Genomic DNA, 26,925 nt, shown 5'->3' on the forward strand with positions numbered 1-26,925 from the left:
GTATAATTATCAGCCCAAATTATTTTAAGGTTGTTAACTTTTCATATTTCCTCACTTAAGAGGTAAGATACAGTAACCTGAGTTTCTGAGTCTTGTGGGAAGTTCTGACATCTCTTTAGTAAATGGGTATTTGTAAATGTTTCCATAGTTTATTAAATATTTTTTGCATAATATACCACCCATTTGCTGTTTGGTGATAGGACAAGTCAAACTATTCCCATTGTCTAAGGAAAAGACAGACTTGACAGTAAATAAGGAAATAGTCTTTAATGCTGATAAATTGTTAGCATTTGTACTTTTTGCAGTTAAAGGAAGCAAGTTCATTCAGATGAGATGTGCATTTGAACTGAGTTAAACAGGGCAAGAGGGTCACCTGCCAAAAAATCCATCACTCTCCCATGGCACACTTTTGTTAGCTATACAAATTGAGAGCCAGCTATTTCATATTCTGTTACCAATGTTAGACAACATTGCCTGTCATAAGAAAGCAACAAACAATTCTCTCCTTTCTAAAGGAGGCTAACAAGCTCCAAATGCCCAGGCTTTTTACAATATCTGCTCTGTGTGAAGCTTAGATGTAGGCAGGAAGAGGCACAAGATGAATGCAACACATTTAGCTTTCTTAAATAACAACTTACCAGAGATGAATTATGTGAAGTCTTTCTAGAAAAAGGCTAATGATTAGACTTTTAGTTTTTCTCTCTTCAGTAGTCTAAAATATTTGACACCTGGAATCACTAAGTTATGGGTTATAGGTAAGATGTCATAAGCTTGGGAGCTAGACTACCTGGTTCTAATGCCTGCTCTACTATTTCTAGATAGATAGATAACTTTGGACAAGTTACTTAATTTCTCTGTGCCTCAGTTGCTTCATCTGTAAAATGGAGATAGTTATCTACTTCATTGGGATTATTTTGAGTATTAAATGAGTTAATATGAATAATTAGAAACTCAATAAATGCACTTTAGGTTTTATTTGATTTGGGGTTTGGTTTTAATTATGTCTTGGAGAGACAAAGAAAAAATTGGAAAATTGATTTTTTGGTCTATGGTTTACTTTCAGTATGCAGATCTAAATCGCCATGCGGATGCATTGAATGCCTGGAGAAATGCTACTGTGCTGAAACCAGAGCACAGTTTGGCTTGGAACAACATGATCATACTCCTCGATAACACAGGTACAGAAAGGGGAATTACGCACATCAGAGGAAATTGTTTCATAGTACGGTGCCATTGAATAATTAGGAAATACAGATTATTACGGGCTTTCCCCTAGTGTGTGTTAGTTTTTTTGTTTTAATTAGTATGGGATTTAATATTTTGCATTAAAAAAGTCTATTCTTCTAGAAAATGGAGATTCCTTTGCCATATTAGAATATGAATATTTGGGGAAGTGACACTTTGCCTAAAATTGGTGTGGAGTAATTAAGGGCAATATGTGCTAATGTCTTAATTCTCTGAAGCCTGTTATCTAGCAGTGCCTATCTAGGACACTGGAAGTAATAGAAGTGAGCAAGAGTGACTAATGGGCTTATGAAATGTAAGGTATTAGGTCCATGCTCTGAAATTCAGGCAGATGCCTTCAAACCTACCCCCAGAGATTCTTATTTTAGATAAGATGCTAATGATAAACTTGATGATCTGGTTTCTTAGCCCTTGGCAGACTTGATCAATTAAGGCTTACTCTGCTCTTCTAGTTTTAAAAATCCAAGCATCTCCAAAGAAATGATAGTTTTAATTTGGCAAAATGTAAAGCTAGTAAACCATCTAATCAGTGTGTATAGAAATACTCACTTGTTTCCAGTTCAAGTACAGAACATATACTTCCATATGATAAACATTCAGTTACTAGTGTGTTACTGTGATATTCTTATTTTGCAGATGTCTTTTCTCTGATTTGGGTGTAATTGATATCTGGGGGAAAATTTAAATTAGACTTAATACAAAATTTAATCAAAAGCTATTTGTATATTATGCCAAAATTTCACTGGGTTGTATTGGCTTTGCAACTGATAGGATCATGTGTGTGTACGTATTACATGTTTTACATTGATTTTCTTGAGTAGTTGATCAATAATTGTTGTGTATAATGCACAGAAGCCCTGTTAGAAAGGCCAAAATGCTAGTGCATGTTTTCATTTTTTAATTTTTTACTCACAGGTAATTTAGCCCAAGCTGAAGCAGTGGGAAGAGAGGCACTGGAATTAATACCTAATGATCACTCTCTGATGTTCTCATTGGCAAACGTGCTGGGAAAGTCCCAGAAATACAAGGTGTGTAAACTGCTGGCTGTGATTACTTGCATTTAATGCCAGCATCTGACAGAAGCCACAAATGTTACATCAGCCCAGTTAAATTCAGAGTTAGGCCAAAACTGTGGTAGCAGTGCACCACTGTGGCTTGGCCAATTTGCTTCCGGAAATAGTTGCCCAAAAGATAGATTTGCAGGGTCAAACTCTGTATTCTTTCTCATCAGAATTTACCACCCTTGTTCAAATGTGGGAGGGAAGAAGATGCCCAAAGAAAAAGTATATCCTAGCAGATGCCTCAGCTCCCACCCTGGCATGAAGTCATGTGATTCAATACCTTGTTTTTGGACTGGAGCTCTGGGTTTATTTGTGGGTGCCATCTTCTACACAAAAAGAATGCCTATGTTGAATACAGGACTGGTTCTTGCTGCCTCCAAGTGTTTCCTCATCTAGAGTTAAGTTACAGGTCATCTCTAAGGCCCTAGAAATTTCTGACCAATGAAAAACACAAGACATTTAATCTGAGCTCTATTTAACTGGGCTCTCAGGATTGGCCAGGAATAGACTACAAATCAGAAGGTGTGTTGAAGAGAACTCAGTGTTCCTAATGCTGGTGATGTTAAGCTTTAATTTTGCACATCAGAATCACCATGGGAGTGAGTTAGAATGCAGATGCCCACCATCATTTTCACGAGAGAGACTTAGTCAGTTGTGTAAGGTGAGGGGATATGCATTTTTAACCAGCATCCTGACTATCTGACACAGATGTTAGAAAACACTTTAGAAACAGAGCCTTAGTCCATTCATGAGAGAAATATTTTCTTTCAAAATCAGAGGCCACGTCTGATTTGATCACACTAGGCCTAAAGGTAGTGATTCATTTCTATTTGTCCATGTTGTTTACTTCTCCTGTTCTGCTCATTACATATATTTTCCTATAACAGTAGTAATGTATTTGATGTATTTTTCTCATTTTTGAATGTCAGTTGTTTAATAGCTTTGGTATACAGTTTGCATTTCTAGATTTTACTCCACTGATGCCAAAAGGAAGGATGTAATGTTATACTATTAGCCATGGCATTACCAAGCCCTCACTTAATACATTTTTTAAATTCAAGACTTGGAATTTTAAATCACTATTTAATTTTTTTCTCATAAAAAATGATTCCTGTTACTGTTGGTCAACTACTTGCAGCCTGTTCTTGCAGATCCCTGGTAGGAATGCTCTGGAGAGGCGCGCGAGGTGGTGGAGTGAGCAGTCACTCCAAATCAGCCATCATCTCATCTCAGGACAGATGCTGCTGCTCTTTCAACTTCCTTTCTACCTAAGCATTTGCTCTTTTAGATTCTCATTAACTGTTAATGAATGAATGAATCTCTTTAGTGAGCCTGGAGACTTCTTAAGGTCAGAGTCTTAAGTCCTATTTTTCCATCTCCATTGCTGTCCAGCTGGCTGATGGGCATTTATTAAAATGACCCATTAGTAAATGGCTGAATGCATCTCATATTTGGCTCTGAAACATTCAAGCTTCTAGAATCTATATTGAGACTTTGATGTGAAGAGTGAGTGTTCTCATTATACCCATGTGATTATGGGTCATCTTTTTATGCAAGCAGCCCTTTTACCTAACAGCAATCACTTAACCACTCCTCAGTTAATTCATCTGTACAACAGAGATGATGATAAGAAAAAATGCACAAGAACATAATTTATAACTATTAAATGATGAATATATATACATAAAAATTTTAGTTCAGTGATTATTAAATTCCAAGAATCATTAAAACATTTAAGAATTTGTATTTCTTGTGGCCATTTAATTTTTAATTTATGGCTAATGTGGTAGAGCAAAAATATAAAAGTAATGTTTTTAGTACTTAAAGTATTGCCCCTCAGACTAATTCCTCTTTCTGTTACTGCCTATCCCACTGGCTCTGGAGTTGTAAATTGGATTGTATTGATAGCACTGTTTCCCCAGCTCCAGACATTTATGCCACACCTTTGTGAATTTGGCTACATCTACATACTACTTGTCTTATCATTTACTTAATTATCTTTCTTTAATATTTTAAATATATAAAATCTTTTCTTTAATTAAGATTTTATTTATCTTTGGAGGGGAAGGGAAGGAGAGAGGGAAAGAAATGTCAGTATATGGTTGTCTATTGTGCGTCCCCTACCGGCGGGAACCGGCCTGTAACCCAGGCATGTGCCCTGACTGGGAATCGAATCACGATCCTTTGGTTTGCTTGCCTGTGTTTTAATCCACTGAGCTATACCAGCGAGGTCTTTCTTTACATTTTTAACACAGATAAATATATTAGAGTGGAAACATTATTACTATAACTGTAAGGTAACGGAAAATAATTTTTCTAAACCTCAAGTAGATCTGCTTGCCACAGCTCTGAACATGAAGTTCACCTTCTTTTAGCTTCAAAGGGAGATTGGCAGATATTGAGGCTGTGACTCCCAAATCACCACCAGAGACTTTCGTGTGAAGTGAACCAGAAGAAAGAAAGGCAAATTAAAGAGGGAACTGCTCTCTTCCTATATGATTTGTGCTTTCACCTTAATGTTGTACATCACCTTCCCTGGTTGGAGCAGGCTCTGGGAATATCCCTTGTGAAACTCTGTCCCTGGTTTATACATGCTACCCTGCCAGGCAATGTGGCTGACAATGACATCCGACTACCTCGTCCTCTCCATTTAGACATAAAGACCCTCAGTTTTTCCTGTGTAAGAACTTTCTCTGTCTCACATGTCACCCTAAACCTTTGTCAAATACATTTTATCTAATACACTTCAGAAATTAATATTACTTCCCTTTCTGTTGATGAAAAAATATTCCCGATTTAAAATGTGAGTTCATTATCTTTTGGTGTAAATCAGCATGTTACCTGAGTCTGTATGTATCTGCACACCTCCACAGAAAATCAGTTTATAAACAGTTCATTGCTTTCTGGAACATGGCCATTAAACGGCCTCTTTAATAGATGAGCATTTCATGGGCTTTGAATACTCACAGGCATTCTAAAGAGGCCTCCTGCCCTGCCTTGCCCCCAGGGGCTGTTGAAGTATCCTCTTAAGGCTGCACCACTGCTACCTGAGAGGTAGCATATCTAACCTACACTCACCATGCCCCCCAAACCTACTCTTCCTCCCAACACTTCTTCTGTTGTCAACTTGCTATCATTCTTCTGCCTTCCGGGCTCAGAAACTGTGGCTCACTTTTTCCTCCCCCATTTTCTGGCTCATCCTTTGTCTCCCATTCCTTCTCACCCAGCCTCCTCCTCATCCCCCAGAGTTCAGGCCCTGCCTGGCCAAGAGCAGCAGCCCCCTCTGTGTACACCACCCTGAATCCCACTACGTCACCCAGACCTTACTGTTACTCTACATCATCCTAAATGATGTCCACACTCATGGGCACTTGAGAAATTAGTTAAAAGGATCAAGCAATGTATCTAGCATCCTCCAAGAAATTCTGACTTGATTATTATTTCTGTCAGTTTTCTCTAGTTAGCACTTTTGCATGTAGAGGGGCATTTTAAAAGAGATTTAAATTCCCTTGCTTTCCTATTTCTCAAAATTTAGATTTTAAATGGGAATATTTGAAAATCATCAGAAACAGCACTGCTATTTAGAAACCACTACAGTTCTATATAATCCACTTTATTTTTTTTTTCCAGCATACCTAACAGAGCAGGAAAATCTTAGGTTTCCCTAAAGGAGTTTCAGCTCCTGAAACCTAGAATTTAGGCACTGACTCTGAGCTGATGTTCACTGACATCCTACATGTTGTTATTTTGATGTCTTTATTTGGTCCCTCTTGGACAACATTTCTAAAATACACATTTTCTTCTGCTGGTTGTTGAAAAGGTGGTGCTTCCATGGATGTTTAACCAAATTCCCAGCCTATTTCTCAGGAGTGCCCCAGGCCACCATGGGGCAAGGAAATTGGTCTTCTTACACTTTATAAAATGCAGGATTCTGGAGTTGGAAGCTCACCTGGAAAAACAACTTTTGGCACAGATAGAAGGAGCAAACCTCTCCCCAAACTACCAACTTTGGTTGTGTATGCTTAGCGTTTGACACTGGTTAAAGCATTTGACGCTGATGAAAGCATTAAAGCATACTTGGCCCCTTGCAAACAGGATGTAGATGGAGTGAACATCTGTCTCTGGCAGGGGTGGTTGAGAACCATTAGGCATCTTTATTTCTCAGCATTTTAGTAGAAAGGGGATCAGCCAGCCAGCCAACATGGCCAGTAATGATCAGGTAGCAAACACTGGCTGTGCTTCTTAGTAACCCCACTGGAAGTGATTACTATATGAAAGAAATACAAGTCTATAGAGGAATCAGATCACGTACATCAAGGGCATTTGGTCAGGGTCATATGCAATACTGCAATGGATTAAGTGACAGGGGGCTAGCTGTCTCTTCCTCATTTTCTCTACTCATTTTTTCTAGCTGCTTCTGGGTTGCTGAGGGGGGTTGGATTGTTGGGCAAGATTAAATAGGCCCCACCTCCTACCTTGGGTATCCTGGGAATGGGTTCATTGATGCTGACTGAAACTGATACTTTCGTTGGTGTCTTTTAACCTTCACTTGCCCTCCACTGCACCTGGAAGCAAACTACTTGCTTTAAGTTGCAAAATTCCAGCCATTTCATTGAGCCAGGTGGCAGAACTCATCAGCACATTCACTCTCTCTCTCTATAGACAAGTTCATTTCCACTGCTTCCCATCCACCAACTGCTGCCTTGTCTCACACTTCCCTGATCATTCTTCCAAGCCTCTTCTCAACAGGTTGTGGCCCTGCTTGTCCTTCCAAGTGTTTCTGGAAGAAAGATACAGTGATACAAAAAAAAAAGCACATTAAGAGTTTGAAAACCAGAGGCAATAAAACTGTGCATTGGTTGTTGAACTGTGTGTATTACCTTTTATATATTTCATTTTTTAGGAATCTGAAGCATTATTCCTCAAAGCAATTAAAGCTCATCCAAATGCTGCAAGTTACCATGGCAATTTGGGTAAGGAAATTTTTCAATTTGAATTGTTGAAATTGTATGTAATTTTAATGAAATGGGTGTATTTTTATAAAATCAATGTTGGAAGAAATTTTCAAATCTAGCCTGTATCATCCTTTATAATATGGTTTCAAAGTGTGGTTTTTAAAAAGAAAATTTTTCACTAAAAAGGTAGCTAAATAATAGTCATATTTACAAATCTTTTTTTAAGTGTCTTTTACTGACAGTTGTCCCAATTTTTCCTCCTTCCCTCCCTCTGCCTGGTATCCTTTTTTCCCTCCAGTGATTTCCCCTTCCCACTTATCATGTCCATGGGTCATACACAGAAGTTCTTTGGCTTCCCCTTTGCTTATTCCATTCCCCTGTCTATTTTATACCTACTAATTTGTGCTTCTTAATCCCTGCAACTTTCCCCCTTCCAACTGATAACCCTTCGTTTAGATCAATGATCTCCATATCTGTGATTCTATTCCTGTTCTAGCTGTTTGCTTAAGTTTGTTTTGTTTCTTAGATTCAGTTGTTGATAGTTGTTTGTTACCACTTTATTGTTCATAGTTTTGATCTTTCTCTTTTTCTTACATAAGACCCTTTAACATTTCATATAACAATGGCTTGGTAATGATGAACTTTTTTAGCTTTTCCTTACCTGGAAGCACTTTATCTGCCCTTCCACTCTAAATGATAGCTTTGTTGGATAGAGTAATCTTGGTCATAGGTCCTTGCTTTTCATTACTTTGTATACTTCTTGCCTGTCCTTTCTTGCTTGCTGGAATCCTGGGCTGCATGGTCTGGCGTGGGGCCGGGAGTACTTGCTCACAAGATGTCCCCCTGATTTTTATCCATCATCCATAAATGTGGGACTGCCTGTTCTTCTGGATGCTGCCACCTCCCCAGCTCGCGAAAACCACCACGCTGCTCCACCCAGATTCCTTGTCTCCACCCCACCTACCTGTCTGGATGAATATAGCTTCTTTAAATAGCTTCTTGGTTGTTGGACTTCTGTATAGTACTGAGTGTTTTTCTGGCAGTTCTGGGTGTGTTTCTTTTTCTTTTTAAGTTAGTTGTGTTCCTTCTTATGGTTGTGCAATAGGCAAAGCATCTTGACCAGAAGCCACAAATCTTAATTATATGATCAGAACAGCCCCTCATATCACTCACTCTGATGATAAAACTCAGATATTATTTCTTTGTGCAAAGGATACTAAAAATGTTAAACTGAGGAGTACTTTGGAAGTTTGCTATCTAACTTACATCCTTTTCCCATCTTCTATGATGGACCTTCCGTTCTAGCCTGGTCTCTGCTTTTCTGTGTTCTCCTATGCATTGGCCAAAGATGCATTTACAAGAAATGTATTCTAGAATTCCTTTTTTCCATTACACATCTCAATAATTAAGATTTTTAGAGTGTAATGTGTAGTTGTTTAGAATGCTCAGTCATATGACTTTTTTTTTAACCAAACCTGTTTCCTATAGACTGTAGCTTCTCATTGCAAAAGTCTTGACACATAGATCATTGCTCTTCTGTTCATCTAAAAAATTAGTTTTACTTACAAAATCATTATAATCATCAGAGGCTTACCATTCTAATACTGAGATTTGTTTTAACTATTATTTTATGGTCAGATTTTGATATGAGAGCCCTTATTTCCAGCTGGCGACAGGCAAGCCAATATTTTGCCAAAAGGTTTAGGGGAATCTTTATTTAAAGTAAACAGCTGGACCTCTAAAGAGTCAGGACTCTAAGCAGTGTATGAGCCCAGCCCTATTCAGTCTGGCTTCCTGGAAGTTTTATGGCAGAATTGAGAAAGTTTGTGGACTCTTTTACTTTATGTAATAATGTTGCTGTAGGGAGATGGGTCATGCCTAGTGATTCGAAGAACTGCAGGACTAACGGGGATGGTTAAACAATCACGAGGGAGTATATTACAATAAATAAGGTTTGTGACACAAACAATATTATTTTAAACAATGATCTTTGAAATGGTTTCAGAGGTTCTGTAATATTTCTTTGTACGAGGTTGGGAACACTGCAAGTTATTCAGAAGCATTTCCAATGAAATTCATCTATTGCTATTTCAGCTGTGCTGTATCATCGTTGGGGACATCTAGACTTGGCCAAAAAACACTATGAAATCTCTCTGCAGCTTGACCCCACTGCATCAGGAACTAAGGAGAATTATGGTCTCCTAAGAAGAAAGCTGGAACAAATGCAAAAGAAAGACGTCTGATCCTTTTTCCTCCATTTTTTGAGTTTGTGTGTGTGTATGCATGAAGCATATCACTAATATTATGTGGCTAAATTTAAACATTTAAAAGTCTTATGTGTTTATTTTATTCTGTTTCTCTTCTGTGAAAACAAAGACATGCAAAAAGATTACTGCACCAGCAATGTTTTCTTAAACACTTGATGTGTGATTTTTGCATTGAAGTTGTATTTTTTCAGACCACTCAAATATAAATTCTAAAATTCCCAGAATGAAGTCTTTTTTAATTAAAAAGAAAAAGAGAACAAAACTATCTCGAGCAGCTAACAGTAGAATTTACTCTGCATTTGGGATGTGAGCCGTGTTGTATAGACTGGCACTATTAAACCTCAACTTTGAACAAGAAATGACAAACTGACTCCTACAATTTATATATAAATATCAAATGTGACTGTATATTAGACTTTTTATTTAATGATGACAAAGGGTAAATTAAGATTTTTGGTTTTTAAATCTTTTTTAAACAATATACTAGGAACTTTATTTGTAAGGAAATATTTATTATATTTTTGTGTTTTGAACAGGGCAAGTAATTGAATAAAAATGGAAATGTTAACATGTAGCATATTTATATACTTTTCCCCCCATAGGAAGAAGTTCACTCCTGTAATATTTTTTGGATTTTCCAACTTGTTTCATAACATAGCAAATTATGTAGTATTCTACATGAACCGTTACTATTAATAGAAAATCTAAGCTATGCTTTAGACAAAAGCAGGCAGCCTGATGTCTCTATTTGTTATATCTAGTATTAAGAGGGCTACACATCTATATAAGTTGCATTTTTATGTTTTTAACTGTAAAGCAGTTTTCCATTTGGTTTGATGGAACCACAGTCATTACTATATCCAGAAAATATAAGGGGTAAATTTCCTCTGAAAAGAAGCCACATTTTTTAGAATTGGATTATTTTTTCTATTTTATTTGATCAGAATAATTATGTTTCACTTCATTCTTTTATACATGTTATTGACCTTATGATTTATGCAATATCTGTGATTTTTATGCAGTAAAACTATTATACAAACTGGTAAAAATGTCATATTGCCATTTTAATAGATAAGTAGTGAATTTGTATTCTCCTTTCCCTTAAAATGATTAAAATGGCCAATTAATCATTTCTAGTATGTGGCTTCTATTTAGCTTTAGGAGACATTTAGTAAAATCCCAGAGTTACCCAGGTTCATAGAATGGGGTGAATAGATCCCACATTGAGGTGAATTTGATTCTCTGCACTCTGTTTTTTGCCAGGGGAAGAGTGCAGATCTGCATAAGATTTGTACATCAGCAATTGTAACTCAAGATGGTTGAGTTACATCAGAAAAAAAAAGTGCTAATGATTGGCATACATCGGGAAAGAAAGTGCTGTGTTTCAAACATTTCTTAATTGGTCCCAAATAATAGTAACAAATAGAAATCTCTTAGGGGTAGGAGCTATCTTACTCTTATTTAGGTTCCCATAGTGCTTAGCTTGGCAGATAATAGATATACTATATGCTTGTTGATTTTTTTAAAGGAAATTTCTTTAAGACAGTACTTTTTTAAGAGTAAAGAAAAAATATTTCTGCGGGGTTCCAGCCAAGATGGAGGCCTAGGTAGAAACACTTAGCTTCCTCGTACAACCAAAAGGAGGATAACAACCAGTTAAAATCAATAAAAAACCAAAAGCGCCAGAAAATCAAACTACATGGAACTCCAACAACCAAGGAATTAAAGAAAAATCAACCAGAACAACCAAACCAGTAAGTCTGCGGGCAATGCAGGCTGTCTCAGAAAAATCCACAATGGTGCTGCAGACCATGGGGGCAGGACTGGCTGCCAAGCTCAGTGGGCTACCAGGAAAAGGCTGACTTAGGGGGAAAACTGAGTCTCAGAGCTGACTGTGGGCTACAGCTGGGGTTGCCAAGGTGGGAGATACTCCCAGTCTCACTCCAGAGTTTGTTGAAAAGTGTGCTAGAGACTAGCAGGCGAGCTGCACAGTTCCCTCTCTGGCCCTTCCCCAACAGGCAGCAGAGAGGGTTGCCCTGCCCAGGTGATTACCTAAGGCCCCATGCCTTAACAACCTATCAGCTGCCAAAGAAATATGGCCCAAATGAATAAACAGAGCAAAGCCTCAGAAAGAGAACTAAGCGATGAGGAGATAGCCAACCTATCTGATGGAGAATTTAAAGCCCTGGTAATCAAAATGCCCACAGATCTGATTGAGCTTGGTTGAAAAATGAAAAAAACAAATGAAAGATACCCAAAGTGAAATAAAGCAAAATATTCAGGAAATCAACAGTGACAGGGAGGAAACCAGGACTCAAAGCAACAATTTGGAACAAAAGAAATAAACATCCATTCAGAGGAAGAAAAACAAGAATTCAAAAAAATAAAAGACTTAGGAACATCTGGGACAACTTGAAATGTTCCAGTATTCAAATTATAGGGGTGCCAGAAGGAGAAGAACAAGAGCAAGAAATTGAAAACTTATTTGAACAAATAATGAAAGAAAATTTTCTCAATCTGGCAAAGGAAATAGACTTCCAGGAAGTCCAGGAAACCCACAGAGTCCCAAAGAAGTTGGACCCAAAGAGGAGCACACCAAGGCACATCATTATTAAGTTACCTAAGATTAAAGATAAGGAGAGAATCTTAAAAGCAGCAAGAGGAAAGGAGACAGTTGCCTACAAAGGAGTTCCCATAAGACTATCAGCTGATTTCTCAAAAGAAACCTTGCAGGCAAGAAGGGACTGGAGAGAAGTATTTGAAGCCATGAAAGGCAAGGACCTACATCCAAGATTACTCTACCCAGCAAAGCTTTCATTTAGAATGGAAGGGCAGATAAAGTGCTTCCCAGATAAGGTCGAATTAAAGGAGTTCATCATCACCAAGCCATTATTATATGAAAGGTTAGAGGGACTTATCTAAAAAAAAGAAGATCAAAAGTATGAACAGTAAAATGACAACAAACTCACAACTATCAACAAATGAACCTTAAAAAAAACAATGAAAACAAAAACTAAGCAAACAACTACAACAGGAACAGAATCAGAGAAATGGACATCACATGGAGGGATTCCAATGGGGAGTGGAAAGGGAGGAATAGCGAGGGGGAAGGTACAGGGAAGAAGAAGCATAATTTGTAGGCATAAAATAGACAGGGAGAGAGAAAAATGGTATAGGAAACAGAGGACTCAAAGAACTTATTGTACAACCCATGGGTATGAACTAAAGGGGTGGGGAATGCTGGATGGCTGGGGGAGTAGTGTGGAGGGGGGAATAAAGGGGGGGGGGAATTGGGAAAACTGTAATAGCATAATCAATAAAAAATACTTCTAAAAAATTCTCGTAAAAGCCCCTCTAGGATTCTTTTTCCCCCCTTCTGATACTAAAACTGTAGCGTCAAATCAAGACGTTCAAATCTGGGACTCCTGCCTACCAAACAAATCTCTTAGCTCTCACCACTGTGTCTTCAAGGATTTCCATTGCAGTTGTTTTCTTTCCAAAGAGAACAGTCATTATTTTGGTTGATATTTCAGGAAGTCCTTTAACTCTAAAGATTTTGGAGGTGCACCATGCTGGTTCTCTCCTTTCTTCCTTCTTTCCCATCTCTACACAGATACCCTCTTTATTCCTTGGTTTTCTTCCTAAGGAGACTCAGATGGAAGGCTGTCTTCCAGTTCTGGTATTATTTGGCATCTTTCTTATTATTTTAATGTTTTATTGCTAATCATTTAAGGGGGTTGGATAGGGAGTGTCAAAATAAACATGGGAGGAGTAGCCAGTAGGGAAATGTGAGATTCCTAATAGTTGGTTCTATTCCTAATAGATGGTTGTTTAATTTCTCCTCTATGAAATGCAAGGTTTAAACTAAGCCAGTGGTCTTTAAACATCCTTACATGCTTAACCTTTTTTTAAAACTAAATCTTATACAGAGGTACACTGTAAAAGATACAAAAGTGAATTGCTTTGGATGCTTATATAAATCCTCATAAAAAAATCAGATGTTGACCCTTTGTACATGTCCCTCTCTCACCTCGAGCCTTTGAAACACTATTTCCTTTCAATTTCACCTCAGCTCCTCTCCTCCCGAAATCTCTGGACTTATCTTTCTTTGATGAGTCATCTCAGGATTCCTGTGGTGCGTAGTCTCCCCCATTGCAAAAGCCAATAAATTTGACTTTGTCCAATTATGGTTTTGTGCTAGAGGTCTCTGATTGGGCTAAGACAGGCTACGTGCTTATTATGTGGCCTTGGTCAAGCCATCTAACCTCTTTACCTCATCTGTAAAGTGGGGAAAATTCTCTACCTGGATTTTACAGCACAGGAAGGAGTAAGGATCATGTGATCACATATACAAAATATCTTTATGGATAGAACTACATGTATGAGGTCTGTCTGGGAAAAGTCCAGCCATTGTTCATTAACGAGAATGATTTGTGTGACATCAATGTAACCTGGCAGCCAAGGGGAGTGGACTGGACTGTTCATGTGTGAACAATGATGACTTCACTGTACTAGTCAGTGGGGGCAGTAGGTGCCCTTGAGTGAGCATGTGTACTGTGTGGCCATCGTTTTTAAAATGACTGAGCGAGTAGAGTAACAAATCTGCATAATATTTTTAGTTAGTCTTGAACATTCCTCCATGGAAACTACTCAGATGATTCAGAAGGCTGCAGCTATGAGCAACTGGTGATTGGCAGCTTCGTCATGACAATGTGCCACTCATGCATCATGTCTCATGCAGAGTTTTTGGTGAAACATTAAATCATCCTGTTGATTCATCCCCCTAGATCCCAGATTTGGCTCCTTGTGACTTCTGGCTTTTCTCAAAACTAAAATCACCTTTGAAAGGGAAGAGATTTCAGACTGCCAATGAGATTCAGAAAAATATAATGGGGTGGCTGAAGGCCACTGGGAGAGCTGTGTGAGGTCCCAAATTGCCTACTTTGAAGGGGACTGAGGCGTCATTGTCCTGTGCACAGTGTTTCTTGTATCTTGTACCTTCTCCAATAAATGTCTCTATTTTTCATATTCCATGGCTGGATACCTTCTGGACAGACCTTATATAGGGTTATTCATTGGAACGTGCACTTTGAACAAAGAGGTTCAAATGTAAAATAAATTATTCATCCAGATGACATAAATTTCAGCGTATGCTACCCAGCTTTCCTGTTTAATTTTCATGTTAAAGAGCTCAAATTTTAGGTTCAGCTGGATATGGGTTCAAATTTTAGCACTCTTGATTCAAGGTAGTGTGCCTTGAATGGGTTATTGAGCCCCTTGGAGACATTTTATATGCAAAATGGAAGTGGTAATATCTGCTTCGTACTATTGTTCAAAGAATAAAATGAGAAAGAGTATTTTGCAAAGGCACGTAAGAACTCTTCATGTGTATTCTTTTCTATAGTGACGGTTCACAGAAATTAAGCTACGTTTCGTTTTGTAATGTCTAAATTTCTAGGCACCAGGTAAGCATTATTTTCTTTTAAAAGTTACTGCTTGGAGAGCAGGACCAAATAACTTGATCTTAGTTTTAAGAAGAATAATAGCAGCAATGTTATAGGGTTAGAGTTTAGTTTTTGGCCTCTGTGCAATGTAATTAGCTTTTTTCAGCTAATGGCATGTTTGGCTGGTCAGTTTACTTTTTCTGGGAGTTCTTACAATTATGCTGTTATTGATGATTAAGAATTTATTCACCAACTTCCTCCAAGATGGAGACATAGGTGGAAACACTGTGCCTTCTCCCACAACCAAGTTTGAATACAACAAAGGTTTAGTAAACAAAGATGCAGCCAAAGAACAGAAAATTGAACTATATGGAAGTCCAACAACAGCGAACTATTCAACCAGACCGGTAAGAGGGGCAGAGCCAGCAGCAGAGCAGGGTCTGGCAGGAAGGATCCCCCGACCCCAGGCACTCAGGCAGCCAGGGCAGGCTGAGTGCAGTCACACATTCCCGCGCAGATAAACCAGCAAAGGAGTGAGCAGTGAGCAGTAAGACAGACCGCACAGGCCCCAGCGGCAGGAAGCAGCAGAGGGGACTGCCATTGCTCCCCTTTGACCCCACCTCCACATACAGCGTTACAATCCAGAGTTACCCCACCTCAGTGAACACCTGGGACTCCACTCCTCATACATAACAGGCATGAACAGTCCCAAACATTATGGCTCAAGGAGAACTCAAAGCCCCAGAGCCAATAACTCTAAGCGACCAAGAAATAGCGAACCTCTCAGATGCACAGTTCAAGACACTGTTTATCAGGATGCTCACAGAACTGGTTGATTTTAGCCACAAATTAGAGGAACATATGAAGGCTAAACTAATTGAAATGAAGGGAAATGCACAGGAAACCAATAGTGATGAAAATGAAACTGGGACTCAAATCAAGGGAGTAGACCAGAAGGAAGGAAGAAATGACCAAACAGAAAAATGTGAAGAAACAAGATTTCAAAAAAATGAGGAGAGGCTTAGGAACCTCCAGGACATCTTTAAACGTTTCAACATCCGAATTATAGGGGTACCAGAAGGGGAAGATGAACACCCACGAGTGGAAAACTTATTTGAACAAATAATAAAGGAGACCTTCCCCAATCTGGCCAAGGAAATAGACTTCCAGGAAATCCAGGAAGCTCAGAGAGTCCCAAAGAAGTTGGACCCAAGAAGGAACACACCAAGGCACATCATAATTACATTAGCCAAGATTAAAATGAAAGAGAGAATCCTAGAAGCAGCAAGAGATCAGGGGTCAGTCACCTACAAAGGAGTTCCCATCAGACTGTCAGCTGATTTCTCAAAAGAGACCTTACAGGCAAGAAGGGGCTGGAAAGAAGTATTCCAAGTCATGAAATCCAAAGACCTACATCCAAGATTGCTCTCTCCAGCAAAGCTTTCATTTAGAATGGAATGGCAGATAAAGTGCTTCTCAGATAAGGCCAAGTTGAAGGAGTTCATCATCACCAAGCCCTTATTATATGAAATGTTAAAGGGACTTATCTAAGAAAAAGAAGATAAAAAATATGAACAGTGAAAGGACAGCAAATTTGCAGTTATTAACAACCACACCTAAAACAAAAGCAAACCAAGAGGACAGCTAGCTCAGGAGCAGAACCATAGAAATGAAGAACATATGGAGGGTTAGCAATAAGGGAGTGGGAGGAGGAGAAGGTGGGAGAAGGTACAGAAAATAGATGGTAGGTAGAAAATAGATAGGGGGGGAGGGCAAGAATAGTAGGGGAAATATAGAATCTAAAGAACTTGAGACACGTCATAAACTAAAGGGGGGAGTGGTGGGGGAGGGGGTGTGCAGGGTGCTGGGGAGTGAAGGGGGGAAATAGAACAACTATAATGGCATAATCAATAAAATATATTTTTAAAAAAATTTATTCACCAAAACCAATGAAATAATCTCATACAGCACTTCACTTGAGTCCTTGCTTGTTATTCCTAAATTTACAAAAGATGGAAAAGAATAGCATCAACCATCTCAACTGCAATTGCTTGGAAAATTCCATAGACTTTTTAGAAGAGATAATGCANGAAAATAGATGGTAGGTAGAAAATAGATAGGGGGGAGGGCAAGAATAGTATGGGAAATATAGAATCTAAAGAACTTGAGACACGTCATAAACTAAAGGGGGGAGTGGTGGGGAGGGGGTGTGCAGGGTGCTGGGGAGTGAAGGGGGGAATAGAACAACTATAATGGCATAATCAATAAAATATATTTTTTAAAAAATTTATTCACCAAAACCAATGAAATAATCTCATACAGCACTTCACTTGAGTCCTTGCTTGTTATTCCTAAATTTACGAAAGATGGAAAAGAATAGCATCAACCATCTCAACTGCAATTGCTTGGAAAATTCCATAGACTTTTTAGAAGAGATAATGCATATCATTTGTGGAGAAAGGTCAATTCCTTATTTTTAAATATCTGACAGCAGTGCACATCATCTTCAAAATGTTAATTCCAGAAATACCAAATTGAATTTGTGAATGAACTCAGCTTCATGAGGTTGGTTTTATCTGTTCACTAATTCCTGTGCCATGAAAATTGTTTAGCAATGATACCTGTTGTATTAAGTAAAATAACTTGACAGAATAAAAAGAAAAATAACCCTGCTGCTTTCAAATTGAACAATTCCTTAGAGCTAGGTTTAGAAATAGAAGCAAGAAATCTAATTATTTGCAGAATACATTTTTTCTACTTAATGCACACACATTTTCTGAATTAGTCTAGTTAATGGATCCTATGTTTACTATAAAGCCTTTTTGTTAAGTTCATATTTGATTTACATAGGGTAATTAAGCAAAAAATAAACTTCAATTAATATTATTGAATGCCTAGTCTGTATACCATGATGGAAAGTGCTAGGAGCTCATAAAGAATAGAGGTCTGCCCTCATAAAATTCAGGTCAGTAAGTAGGCAGTCATGTAAACCAACTATTATAGAATGGAAGGTAGAGATTACAACAGAGGCTGGAGCAAAAGAGTGTAGGGCAGGGTAGACAAACTTCTATAAAATGGCAGGTGATAAATATTTTAGTCTTTGCAGGCCTCGTGGTCTAAATGGAAACCATAGACAATACATAAATGAATGAGCATGACTGTATTTTCAGTAGAACTTCTTTATGGATACTGAAATTTGAATCTCATATAATATACATATGTCATGAAGTATTACATTTTTATTCTGATACTTTTCCAAGCATTTAAAAATGTAAAACTTATTCTGAGTTCATGGATCATACAAAAACAAGTGGTAGGATGGATTTACTGGAAAAATTGTTAATATTTCAGTATATTTTACAGTGTTATTTAGTTAGACCTCAAGCTCCTTTTATAGTCTCCTTGTTCTGTTGTTTAATTAACATAATTAAACTTTGAAGAGATCCATAACATATCTTCGTATCTGTTGTGTGGTATTTGTGATGCTGAAGGCATGGGGTAGGGGTAACAAGGGAATGAAGCTGGCCTCTTACATAATACTAAGTGGCAGTGTATTTAGCAAATATAAATTAGGCATCTATTTTATGACACCCAAATCTGGACTAGGGAGCTTGGCTATTACTGGCTCAGATTTAGATAACAAAAATGGTCAAACTGGATAATTCCAGTTAAAGACAATTTGCTAGCTTAAATTCTTTGTGTTGATAAATGGAATGTTTGTTGAGCTTTGAACCAATTTATTGGTTGCAGAACCCTGAGCCTGGAGGACGTGGGAAATTGTAGATGGCAGAGCAAAAGATCACAGTGAGGAGGAAAAGAGCTGATGTTGGGTGCAACTCTCACCAGTGAGTGATTCACCTGTACCATTTGGATGCAACTCCCCAGCCTCAGTGAATCAATCAACTCAGTTCCTAACCTCACTAGAGCAGTTGGCCTTTGAGGACTCCTGTGTAACCCCCAACCCTAAACTGACAAGCCAAGAACTCTCCTAAACTGGTCAGTTTTCTTACTTAAAAAAATTATTTATTTTTAAAGAGAGGGAAAGGGAGGGAGAAAAGGAGAGAAATATTGATCCATTGCCTCTTGTATACACTCTGACCAGGGATGGAACCTGCAACCCAGGCATGTGACCTGACCAGGAATGGAACTGGTGACCTTTCGCTTTGCAGGACACAACGAACTGAGCCACACCAGTCAGGGCTCAATCAGTTTTCTTGAGAAACTCTTTGCCTTTTGCCTTTTTGAGGGCAGACCCAACCCTGCCTTTGCTGGACAGCTATGTTTACAGTGACCTTTCTTGTGTGTGCTTAGACACAAGTAAATCCTGTGTAATCTAGATCCTACTCCAGACTACAACTAGAATCTGCATTTTTAAGATTTTTTCCCTCAATTTACATTCAAACTATTTTAAACTTAGAATCTGCATTTTTAAACAAGATCTTCAGTTGATTCACTTAGACAATATGATTTGAGAGTCACATAGACAGTACAATTTGAGAGTAACTGGAGCAAATCTTCAGTAAATCATGGTTCTCAAACTTGAATGTACATCTGAAGCACTCATTAAAATGCACATCTCTGGGCCCTACCCTCAGAGTTGCTGTTTCAGAAGGTCTGGGGTGTAGCCTGAGGTTCTGCATTTCTATGTTCAATAGGTGAAGCCACTGCTCTGAGACTACATTTCAAAAACCACTATTTTGAACTATTTATGAGTTCTTTTTTAAACAGTTAAACTGAAGACTTCATTCCACAGTGGCTAGTCTATGTTGAATCAGACTCTCCCAGTCTTGCCTGATAGTAAATGCAACTTGACAATCACCTTATCACCATCTTTAATCTTCCTTTCCCAGAGAAATTATGTATATGCCTCACTTCCCTGGTGACATGATCTCCCATCCTCATAAATAAGCAAATAAATAAATAAAAACAAAATTATTCTTCCCTTAGAAAAAAGTAAGATTATTCCTACTCTTTAAAAATATATGCTAGAGCTGGGGGAGGGGTACTGGGAGGAAAATGGACATAAGTGTACTTGAACAACAATAATAAATAAACATGATAGGTAACACTTAAAAAATATTTTCATTTAATCATAAACTTTTTAACACAGGAAAGAACTCTGTGAACCGTATGCTTATGAGTCTGATCTTTTATGAATATTTGAATTGATTTTATGAATTTTTCTGATTTTTTAAATTTTATATCTATTCATAATACAACCAAATCAGCATTATTGAAAATGTTTAGATTAGAATCAAATTGGTACAAGATTTCAACCAGTCCACATATATAAGAAAGTGGAAGGGACTTTCTTATGTAATGATTAAGGGAGATTATTGCTAGTTAAATAACTACTTATACATTTGTGTCTTTGCCGGGGAGGGAACAGAAGTGGTCCTCTCCATCTCTGTGCCATTCTGTTGTGGACCGCTCTGCCTGGTTCTAGGAATTGTGACTCTATCTCCTGTGGCTAAGGATGAACAAATGACCTCCGGAATGCGAGCCTTAGGCAACAAAGCTTGTCTCTGGTAGCAAATGCTGCTTCAGTTTCCTCCCTGCCCCCAAAGCAAGGTCGGAAGTCCTTGCCAGGTAAGACCCCTCACAGCAGGGGGCAACCTAAGCCAGACTCGATCACGTGGGAGGCCATCATGGAAGGACTGGGGGGTGGGAGCTGCAACAAAGAGGGAGCAATGGACTCTTGGCCCCCAGCTTTGACATAGCCCGAGTCCCCATGTTCTCTGGAAGAAGTGCTTCCTGGCTCTAATCCCCTTAAGCCTGAATACCTGTTGGGGAGGGGTGCAGCTCCTTGCCTTGCTAGAGTGTGTCCTGGGGAAAAATCTGGCACCACAAAGACTTCCTGATAAACCTGTGAAATCTGCTCTGCTAAGAGTGCTTTCACTCATATGTTAAGAGTCCAAGCAGGAAACTCTAAAACTGTTCCTGACAGACTCTGACTCACACTAAGCCCTCAGATTTCTTTGAAATGTTATTTATCTACTGTTTGATCCTTGCCACCCTGTATTCCTGTGTATTACAACCCAATAAAAGCCTTTGGAGGAAAGGGCTCAACGCCTTTTCCCCCTGAGAAACTGGCCACCTCTCCTCCTCAAGCAGATCACATCACATCTTGTCTTGTTTACTTTCATCTGCGGCGGTCGGCCGGGGTGGGGGGGTATTTGCGGGAAAAGTTGCCCCACACCATTCCTGTCACCTGAGTCCCCAAAATAGCATTGCTGAAACCCAGAATGAACACAATTTTTAGATGAAAATTCTTCAGCTTTTGGTTTTCATTCATTTCTTGGTTCAGTTTAAGTCCTAGGAGCCAGGCAAAAGACAATTGCTATTACATCCATTGTCTTCTAAAACCAAAGTTTTATTTAAAAAGGAAGAATTGGTAATATGTGGCATTATCAAGACTATATAATTATCTACAATAGCCAGTATGATATCAGGCTAAGAGAGTGTGGATGCTCCAGTGTGAGGCCTTAATGGTATGTTGGATGGGATGCATCCCCAGGTGTGGGCTCATTTCTAAGTGTGTGTGCGCACAAGTAGCTGATGTAGTGTATCTCCAGTGTGTCTGAGTTCAACATGCAGGCAAAGCTGGCCATGAGCTCTCCGGACGTGTTAAAGCAATATGTGTCTGAGTCTCAGGTGTGCGTGCGGCCCCAGGAGCAGGGAAGACAGAGGCGAGGCCAGAGCGGGCTGGTACCGCATCCCGCCTCTAGGGGGCGCCCCCAGGGGCGGCCTCCCAGGGCTGCAGTATCATCCTCGGCTAGCGATTTCCGCTCAGCTGCTCCCGCCCGCTCTCCCCACGGCGCAGCGCCCTTCTGCAGGTGAGTCGTTGGGCTTGAGCCCAGCCGAGGACGGGGAGCCGCTGGCAAGGCCTCCGCCTCCACGCACTGCCCTGGGGGCCCGGGTACTCGGGCGGTCTGTGTTGACGCGGCGCATTGCTCTGGGGCTGAGTCTGGGCTACGCGGTCCAGGGAGGTCGGGGAGAGGAAGAGAGGAGGGGTAGGGCCTGGGCCGGAAAAGGGACGCCGACGCCTTTCAGAACCAGCTGGAAGGGAGGGAACACAGGGCCGTGAAACTCGTCCGCAGATTGGCTCCGCTCCGTGCAAAGCGAACACCACTGCCGGAATGGGCGAGTGCACAAATAGTTAGGATCGGCCTTCAGGTTAGGTAGACTGCTGGTTCCTGATATGGGGAAAAGTAAAGACTTAAGAAAGTAGTTTTAAGGAAGGATATCAGTTGAATGAGGTTTAACGCTGTTCGGAATTGTTTTTAAATTTAGAGATACCTATTTGTGAGGAAACAAAAAGCTGCGAAAGAAATGTAAAAACTTCTGGCGCTTGCCAGTTTTTGAGCTTAGTTTTCTTTGAAGCCGTTGGTGACACATCTGAAGTTTTGGAGCAGTTGCTTTTACTGCTTGATTACGCTAAATATGGTTACTGCTGTTTCACTCTGGAAGCCCTAAATTAGATGCACGGTTTTCTGAATACACCTTCTTGATTCCAAGCTTACTTTGTGAATGTTGAACTGATATGAAAATTCTTTGTAGCCATATTTTAAAGCAGGTTATTAGTTTTGCTAAACATCTTAGGTATTAAAAACGAAGGGGTATCACTGAATCAGTTGGATTGATCTATGTAAAGGGTAGTCTTAATCACTCACCGTACTTATGTAATTTGCCCTATAATTGAAGACTGTTCTCTCCAGTCTTTTGCAATTTATTGAAATGCTAATATGAAGAGCTCTGGCAGTTTGCCCTTATTTTCCCCAAATTACTTGTTTTCTTCAATTGACTCCCAGGAAAAACTGAAAACTCCTAAGCAGCCTATCTGGTGGAGAGCATTGTATTTCAAAAGCATAGTTTGCAAAGTTAAATTTTCTAATTGGTGGATTTTTGCTCAGAAATATTTTGAATCAGTCGACCTTACTAATGAGGGACCTAACCATTAACATTGGTCCTAGAAAGTGTTAGGTCTTAGCTCATGGACAGCAGGAAGTAGAAGAGAATACAGATAGAAACTGATACTATTTAAGCTTTAAAATTATATGCTCATTTTCTCTATTTTACCTAGTAAGATCTCTTGAAAATTTCAATTTTCCAAAATTCAGCTGACCTATGTCAGCTGTTCCTAGTGGAGTTGTTGAAAGGCTTTGTATCTACAGTTAGCCTGGCTAACTGGGTACTGCAGGGCTGAGCATGTAAGGCACCCTGCAGGCTGGCATGATGCAGGCAGTGGTGTTTGCAGAAGGACTGGTCTCGAGGAGAGATGGCAATAAGAGGGTAAAAATCAAGTAATCTTAGCAGTCTTCTCTAGAGCATTTTTCAGCCAGAGGTAAACCTTTGTTATTAGACATTTTATTAAGAGAACATTGGTTAGCCCTGGCCAGTGTGACTCAATTGGTTGGAGCATTGTCCTGCAAACCAAAAGTGTGCAGGTTCCATTTCCTGTTGGGGCACATCCCTAGGTTGTGGGCTCAGTCCCTGGTTGCGGACACATACAATAGGCAATCTGATCAATGTTTCTCTCTCACATGGATGTTTCTCTTCACCTCTCTCTTTCCCTTCCCCTCTACAAGCATGTTCTCTGGTGAGGATTTAAGAAAATAGAGTGTTTGTTAAACATGACAAGCATCTTGCTTAACAAGAACTTATTCTTGAATTGAAATTCTCTCTTGTCAATGAAATTTTTCAGGGTAAGAAAGCCTTGTTTAGGTTGGACCTGTTTAGGCTGTATAGGCAGGGCTTACTCTGGGTAGTGTTGTTGTACTCCTCTAGTGGGTTTACAGAAAAGAGCACAAAGACGAATTCTCACTGGAGGACTTAGGGGAAGTCATATTTGCACTGAATCTTGAGCAGAGAGTAGATTTTTTATAGGCAGAGGAGTGTAATGAGGCATTCCTAGTAGTAAACACCATGGGCAAAGATAAGAAGTTAACATGTAAGTATGTTCATAAAGGTGGGAGCAAATGATATGCTGAGGCTAGACTCAGTGTAAGGAGCGGTGGAGGAGGGGGGAGGTGTGCCTGGAAAGAAAGCCTGTGTAGATACACTTTTTGATCAAGGCCCTGCTTTTTTTTTCTTTTTTATTACAGCAAACATAAAATGAACTTCAATGAACTATAACGAACATCAAATAGATTTAACAATTTGTTAAAACAAAGTCTTTTTTAGACAGATCTGCTTCATCTTTTTATTTTGAGGCTTTTTGCAATTATAGCAGTTTAAATTCCAAACAACATAATATGTTACCCCTACATAGTATAGTAGGCACCTCCCCAAAGGAGGGCATTTCTTGTTTACCATAATACCATTGTCACCTCCTAATCAAATTGACAATAATTCCTTTCAGTTTTCCAAAATCTAGTTGATTGTCAAATTTCAGTGATTGGTTCAGAAATGAACTTATTCTTATTGCTGGTCTGTGTGAATCAAAATCTTGTGTATCTGCTGTCTTTTTAAATCTAGAACAGGGGTTTGACAGACTTTTTCTTATAAGGGCCAGATGCTAACTCTATTAGGTTTTGCAGGCCATGCAGTCTCTGTAGCACTTGTCCAACTGTCCTGAAAAGTTAGCCATGGGTGATATGTAAAAATTTGCATGAATGTGTTCCCATAAAATTGTGTGTTTCACAGCTATTTGTTTCAAACTCCACTGGTGGACTGAGCCATAGTTTGCTGACAGTTGTCTAAAGCAGTACCCATGCATTCCTTTAATGCCAATGATGATTGGTGTCACTTGGTTGTCTATAAATGCCTCACATTCTGGATTCACCTTTGGTATAGTGTGGTTTAGCTTGCTCCTCTATCACCTGTAGTTTCTGTTATCTGAAAGACAGAGCTAAAGGCTTAAATTCAGGCTGAACATTTTTGGCAGATGTGGTTTGAATTTTTTAAAAATATAAATTTAAGACCTTAGAAGACTAGGAAACCTTCACCCAGGAAGCTCATTTTTTGAGCTTGCATTTTGAGAACAAAACGTAATAAAGACTCCCTCATGTTTGTCCCCTTACAGTCAAACCCTCACTCTGTGCCTAATCTTGACCACCCATGACCTGGTTTCCATTTTTATAAGTTTTGCCATTTCCAGATGTCACATAAATGAAATTATATAGTATGGAACCTTTTAGACTGACTTTTTTCACTCAGACAATGTCTTTGAGATTCATCTGTGTGTGTATGTATCCTTTCTTATTCCCAAATGGTATTTCATCTTATGGGTGTACTACAGTTTGTGTATCCAATGTTGAAAGACATTTGCATTCTTTATAGTTTTTGGTGATTATGAACAGAGCTGCTGTATACACTTATGTCCCCTCATTTGTATCCCCACCAGCAATGTATGAGATTTCCAGTTGTTCCATATCCTTGTCAGCACTTGATATTGTCATTTTTTAATTTGACCCATCCTAATAGGTATGTGTTTTTATTTTTAATTACCTGATTTCAGTATTATAAAGTAATTTCTAATAATTCTTGAAGAAATTACTGAGTTAAACTTAATTTATATACCAGTTATGAAAATAAATATTTCTGGTGATAATCTACATTTAATATAGTAAGTAGTAAATATAATCTACATTTAATCTAGTAAGTAGTAAATATTCTACACTGAAAAAATTAAAAGCAGAATGTATTGAGAGAAGTCTTAAATCTCATCAGTGGACACATCATATACGGCAAAGGATTACAGAATAGCATCTAAACGTATAATGCATTTTATAGTATTCATTCATTATTGCATCTTGTGTGTGTCTCACTCTTGTTTTACCATTAGTAACCAACAGTGCCATAATTGCTTTTGCTATCAGTTTTATGCTAGATTAGATTGATTGGTGAATCTTTAGTTACCTGAAAGTAAATGGATGTATGCAGAAAATAAGTTAAAATTGACTGCTTCCCTGTGTCTGAGACAGTAGTAAAACCTTGCATTTGAAAAATTTAGGGACCATGGACACTGGTCACTGTTGCTTGAACATGTGAAGTTGACTACTGGATTAATTACCAAGCTGTTGCTGCTAATGTTGTCCCTCACACCTCGAATTGGATGGAACTCTGAAAGTCTCAGGATGCAAAAAGTTGCTACTGAGGGAGGGTCTATCTGTGAACTCAAGTGTCATCCATTAACTGCCATGGTTTGAGCTGGTTGGTAGCTCAGTTGGAAGAATGGTGTCCATATAGGTTTTACTCTGTGACTAGAAGTCTCTCTGTTTTTGCTTGTGAAAGTTACTGGATGGCTAGACCTTTTGACAGACCTTTCTTTGTAACATATGGGCATTATAAGGAAAAACTGAACTTGACAAATGAAGGAAGATTGAGGACAAATTGCCAGATTTGATGTTGTTGTGGTCTGATGCCTCACAGGTCAAGTACTAGGAAAATTTGGTTCCAGATGTAAAGAAATGGGGTGGGTTTCTGTGGTTAACTCATTTTTGGTTTAAAACTAACGTGTTAATTTATCTGTATATCAGTAATGATTGAAATAAAAAAATAGTGAAGGATTAGAAAGGTGTCACTTCCATTGGACCCAAGTATTTGTTTTATTTAGAAAGTTATGGATGTCCTTTAAACTTTATGCTTGGTATTTGTTTTATTTAGAAAGTTATGGATGTCCTTTAAACTTTATGCTTGTTGATGTTAACAAAGTCTTATAAATGTGGATATGTATTTTGGGGGGAGGTTTGGAGGAGGGATAATAAGAAATGTACTGAGGCCTTGAATCCGTGGTTTTAGAATACCAGACTAATACATCTGCTGCCCCCTGGTGGCAGCATATTAAACAGTGCAGTTCAGAAGTGAAGAATTCCAGAGAGCTAAACTAAGTCCATGTAGAAGAGGATCAAGAGGAAGCCTAGAGATGGTTTCTCTTTCCATTTCTTCTCATATTATTAACTGTATGATCTTAACCAAATAATTTCTTTTGATTAAAGTCTATATTTTCCTT

General features: G+C 38.8%; 3 protein-coding genes across 6 annotated transcripts in view; all 3 read left to right on the plus strand.

Annotated features, from left to right (window-relative positions):
• Positions 1-10,647, plus strand: part of TMTC4 (transmembrane O-mannosyltransferase targeting cadherins 4) — a 92,131-nt gene extending 81,484 nt beyond the window's left edge. For all 4 annotated transcript variants that reach the window (XM_037065797.1, XM_037065795.1, XM_037065793.1 and 1 more), the window contains 4 exons: positions 1,064-1,178; positions 2,161-2,273; positions 7,210-7,279; positions 9,356-10,647. In XM_037065797.1, the coding sequence (XP_036921692.1) occupies positions 1,064-1,178; positions 2,161-2,273; positions 7,210-7,279; positions 9,356-9,504 (447 nt within the window). In that variant the 3' untranslated portion in view covers positions 9,505-10,647. The remainder of the gene's footprint in view (positions 1-1,063; positions 1,179-2,160; positions 2,274-7,209; positions 7,280-9,355) is intronic.
• A 10,962-nt stretch (positions 10,648-21,609) lies between these two features.
• LOC119000680 (peptidyl-prolyl cis-trans isomerase A-like) overlaps positions 21,610-26,925 on the plus strand; it is a 37,538-nt gene continuing 32,222 nt past the window's right edge. The window contains 1 exon segment of the mRNA XM_037065773.1: positions 21,610-21,961. Coding sequence (XP_036921668.1) covers positions 21,610-21,961 — 352 coding nt within the window.
• The window catches only part of GGACT (gamma-glutamylamine cyclotransferase), a 61,869-nt gene continuing 56,710 nt past the window's right edge, over positions 21,767-26,925 (plus strand). Inside the window, exon 1 of the mRNA XM_037065803.1 lies at positions 21,767-21,808. The gene's annotated coding sequence lies outside the window, so the exon portion shown is untranslated. The remainder of the gene's footprint in view (positions 21,809-26,925) is intronic.

Source organism: Sturnira hondurensis, unplaced genomic scaffold, assembly GCF_014824575.4.
Source record: "Sturnira hondurensis isolate 20B ecotype Veracruz unplaced genomic scaffold, ASM1482457v3 Scaffold0016184, whole genome shotgun sequence".
In the NCBI taxonomy this organism is placed as follows: Eukaryota; Metazoa; Chordata; class Mammalia; order Chiroptera; family Phyllostomidae; genus Sturnira; species Sturnira hondurensis.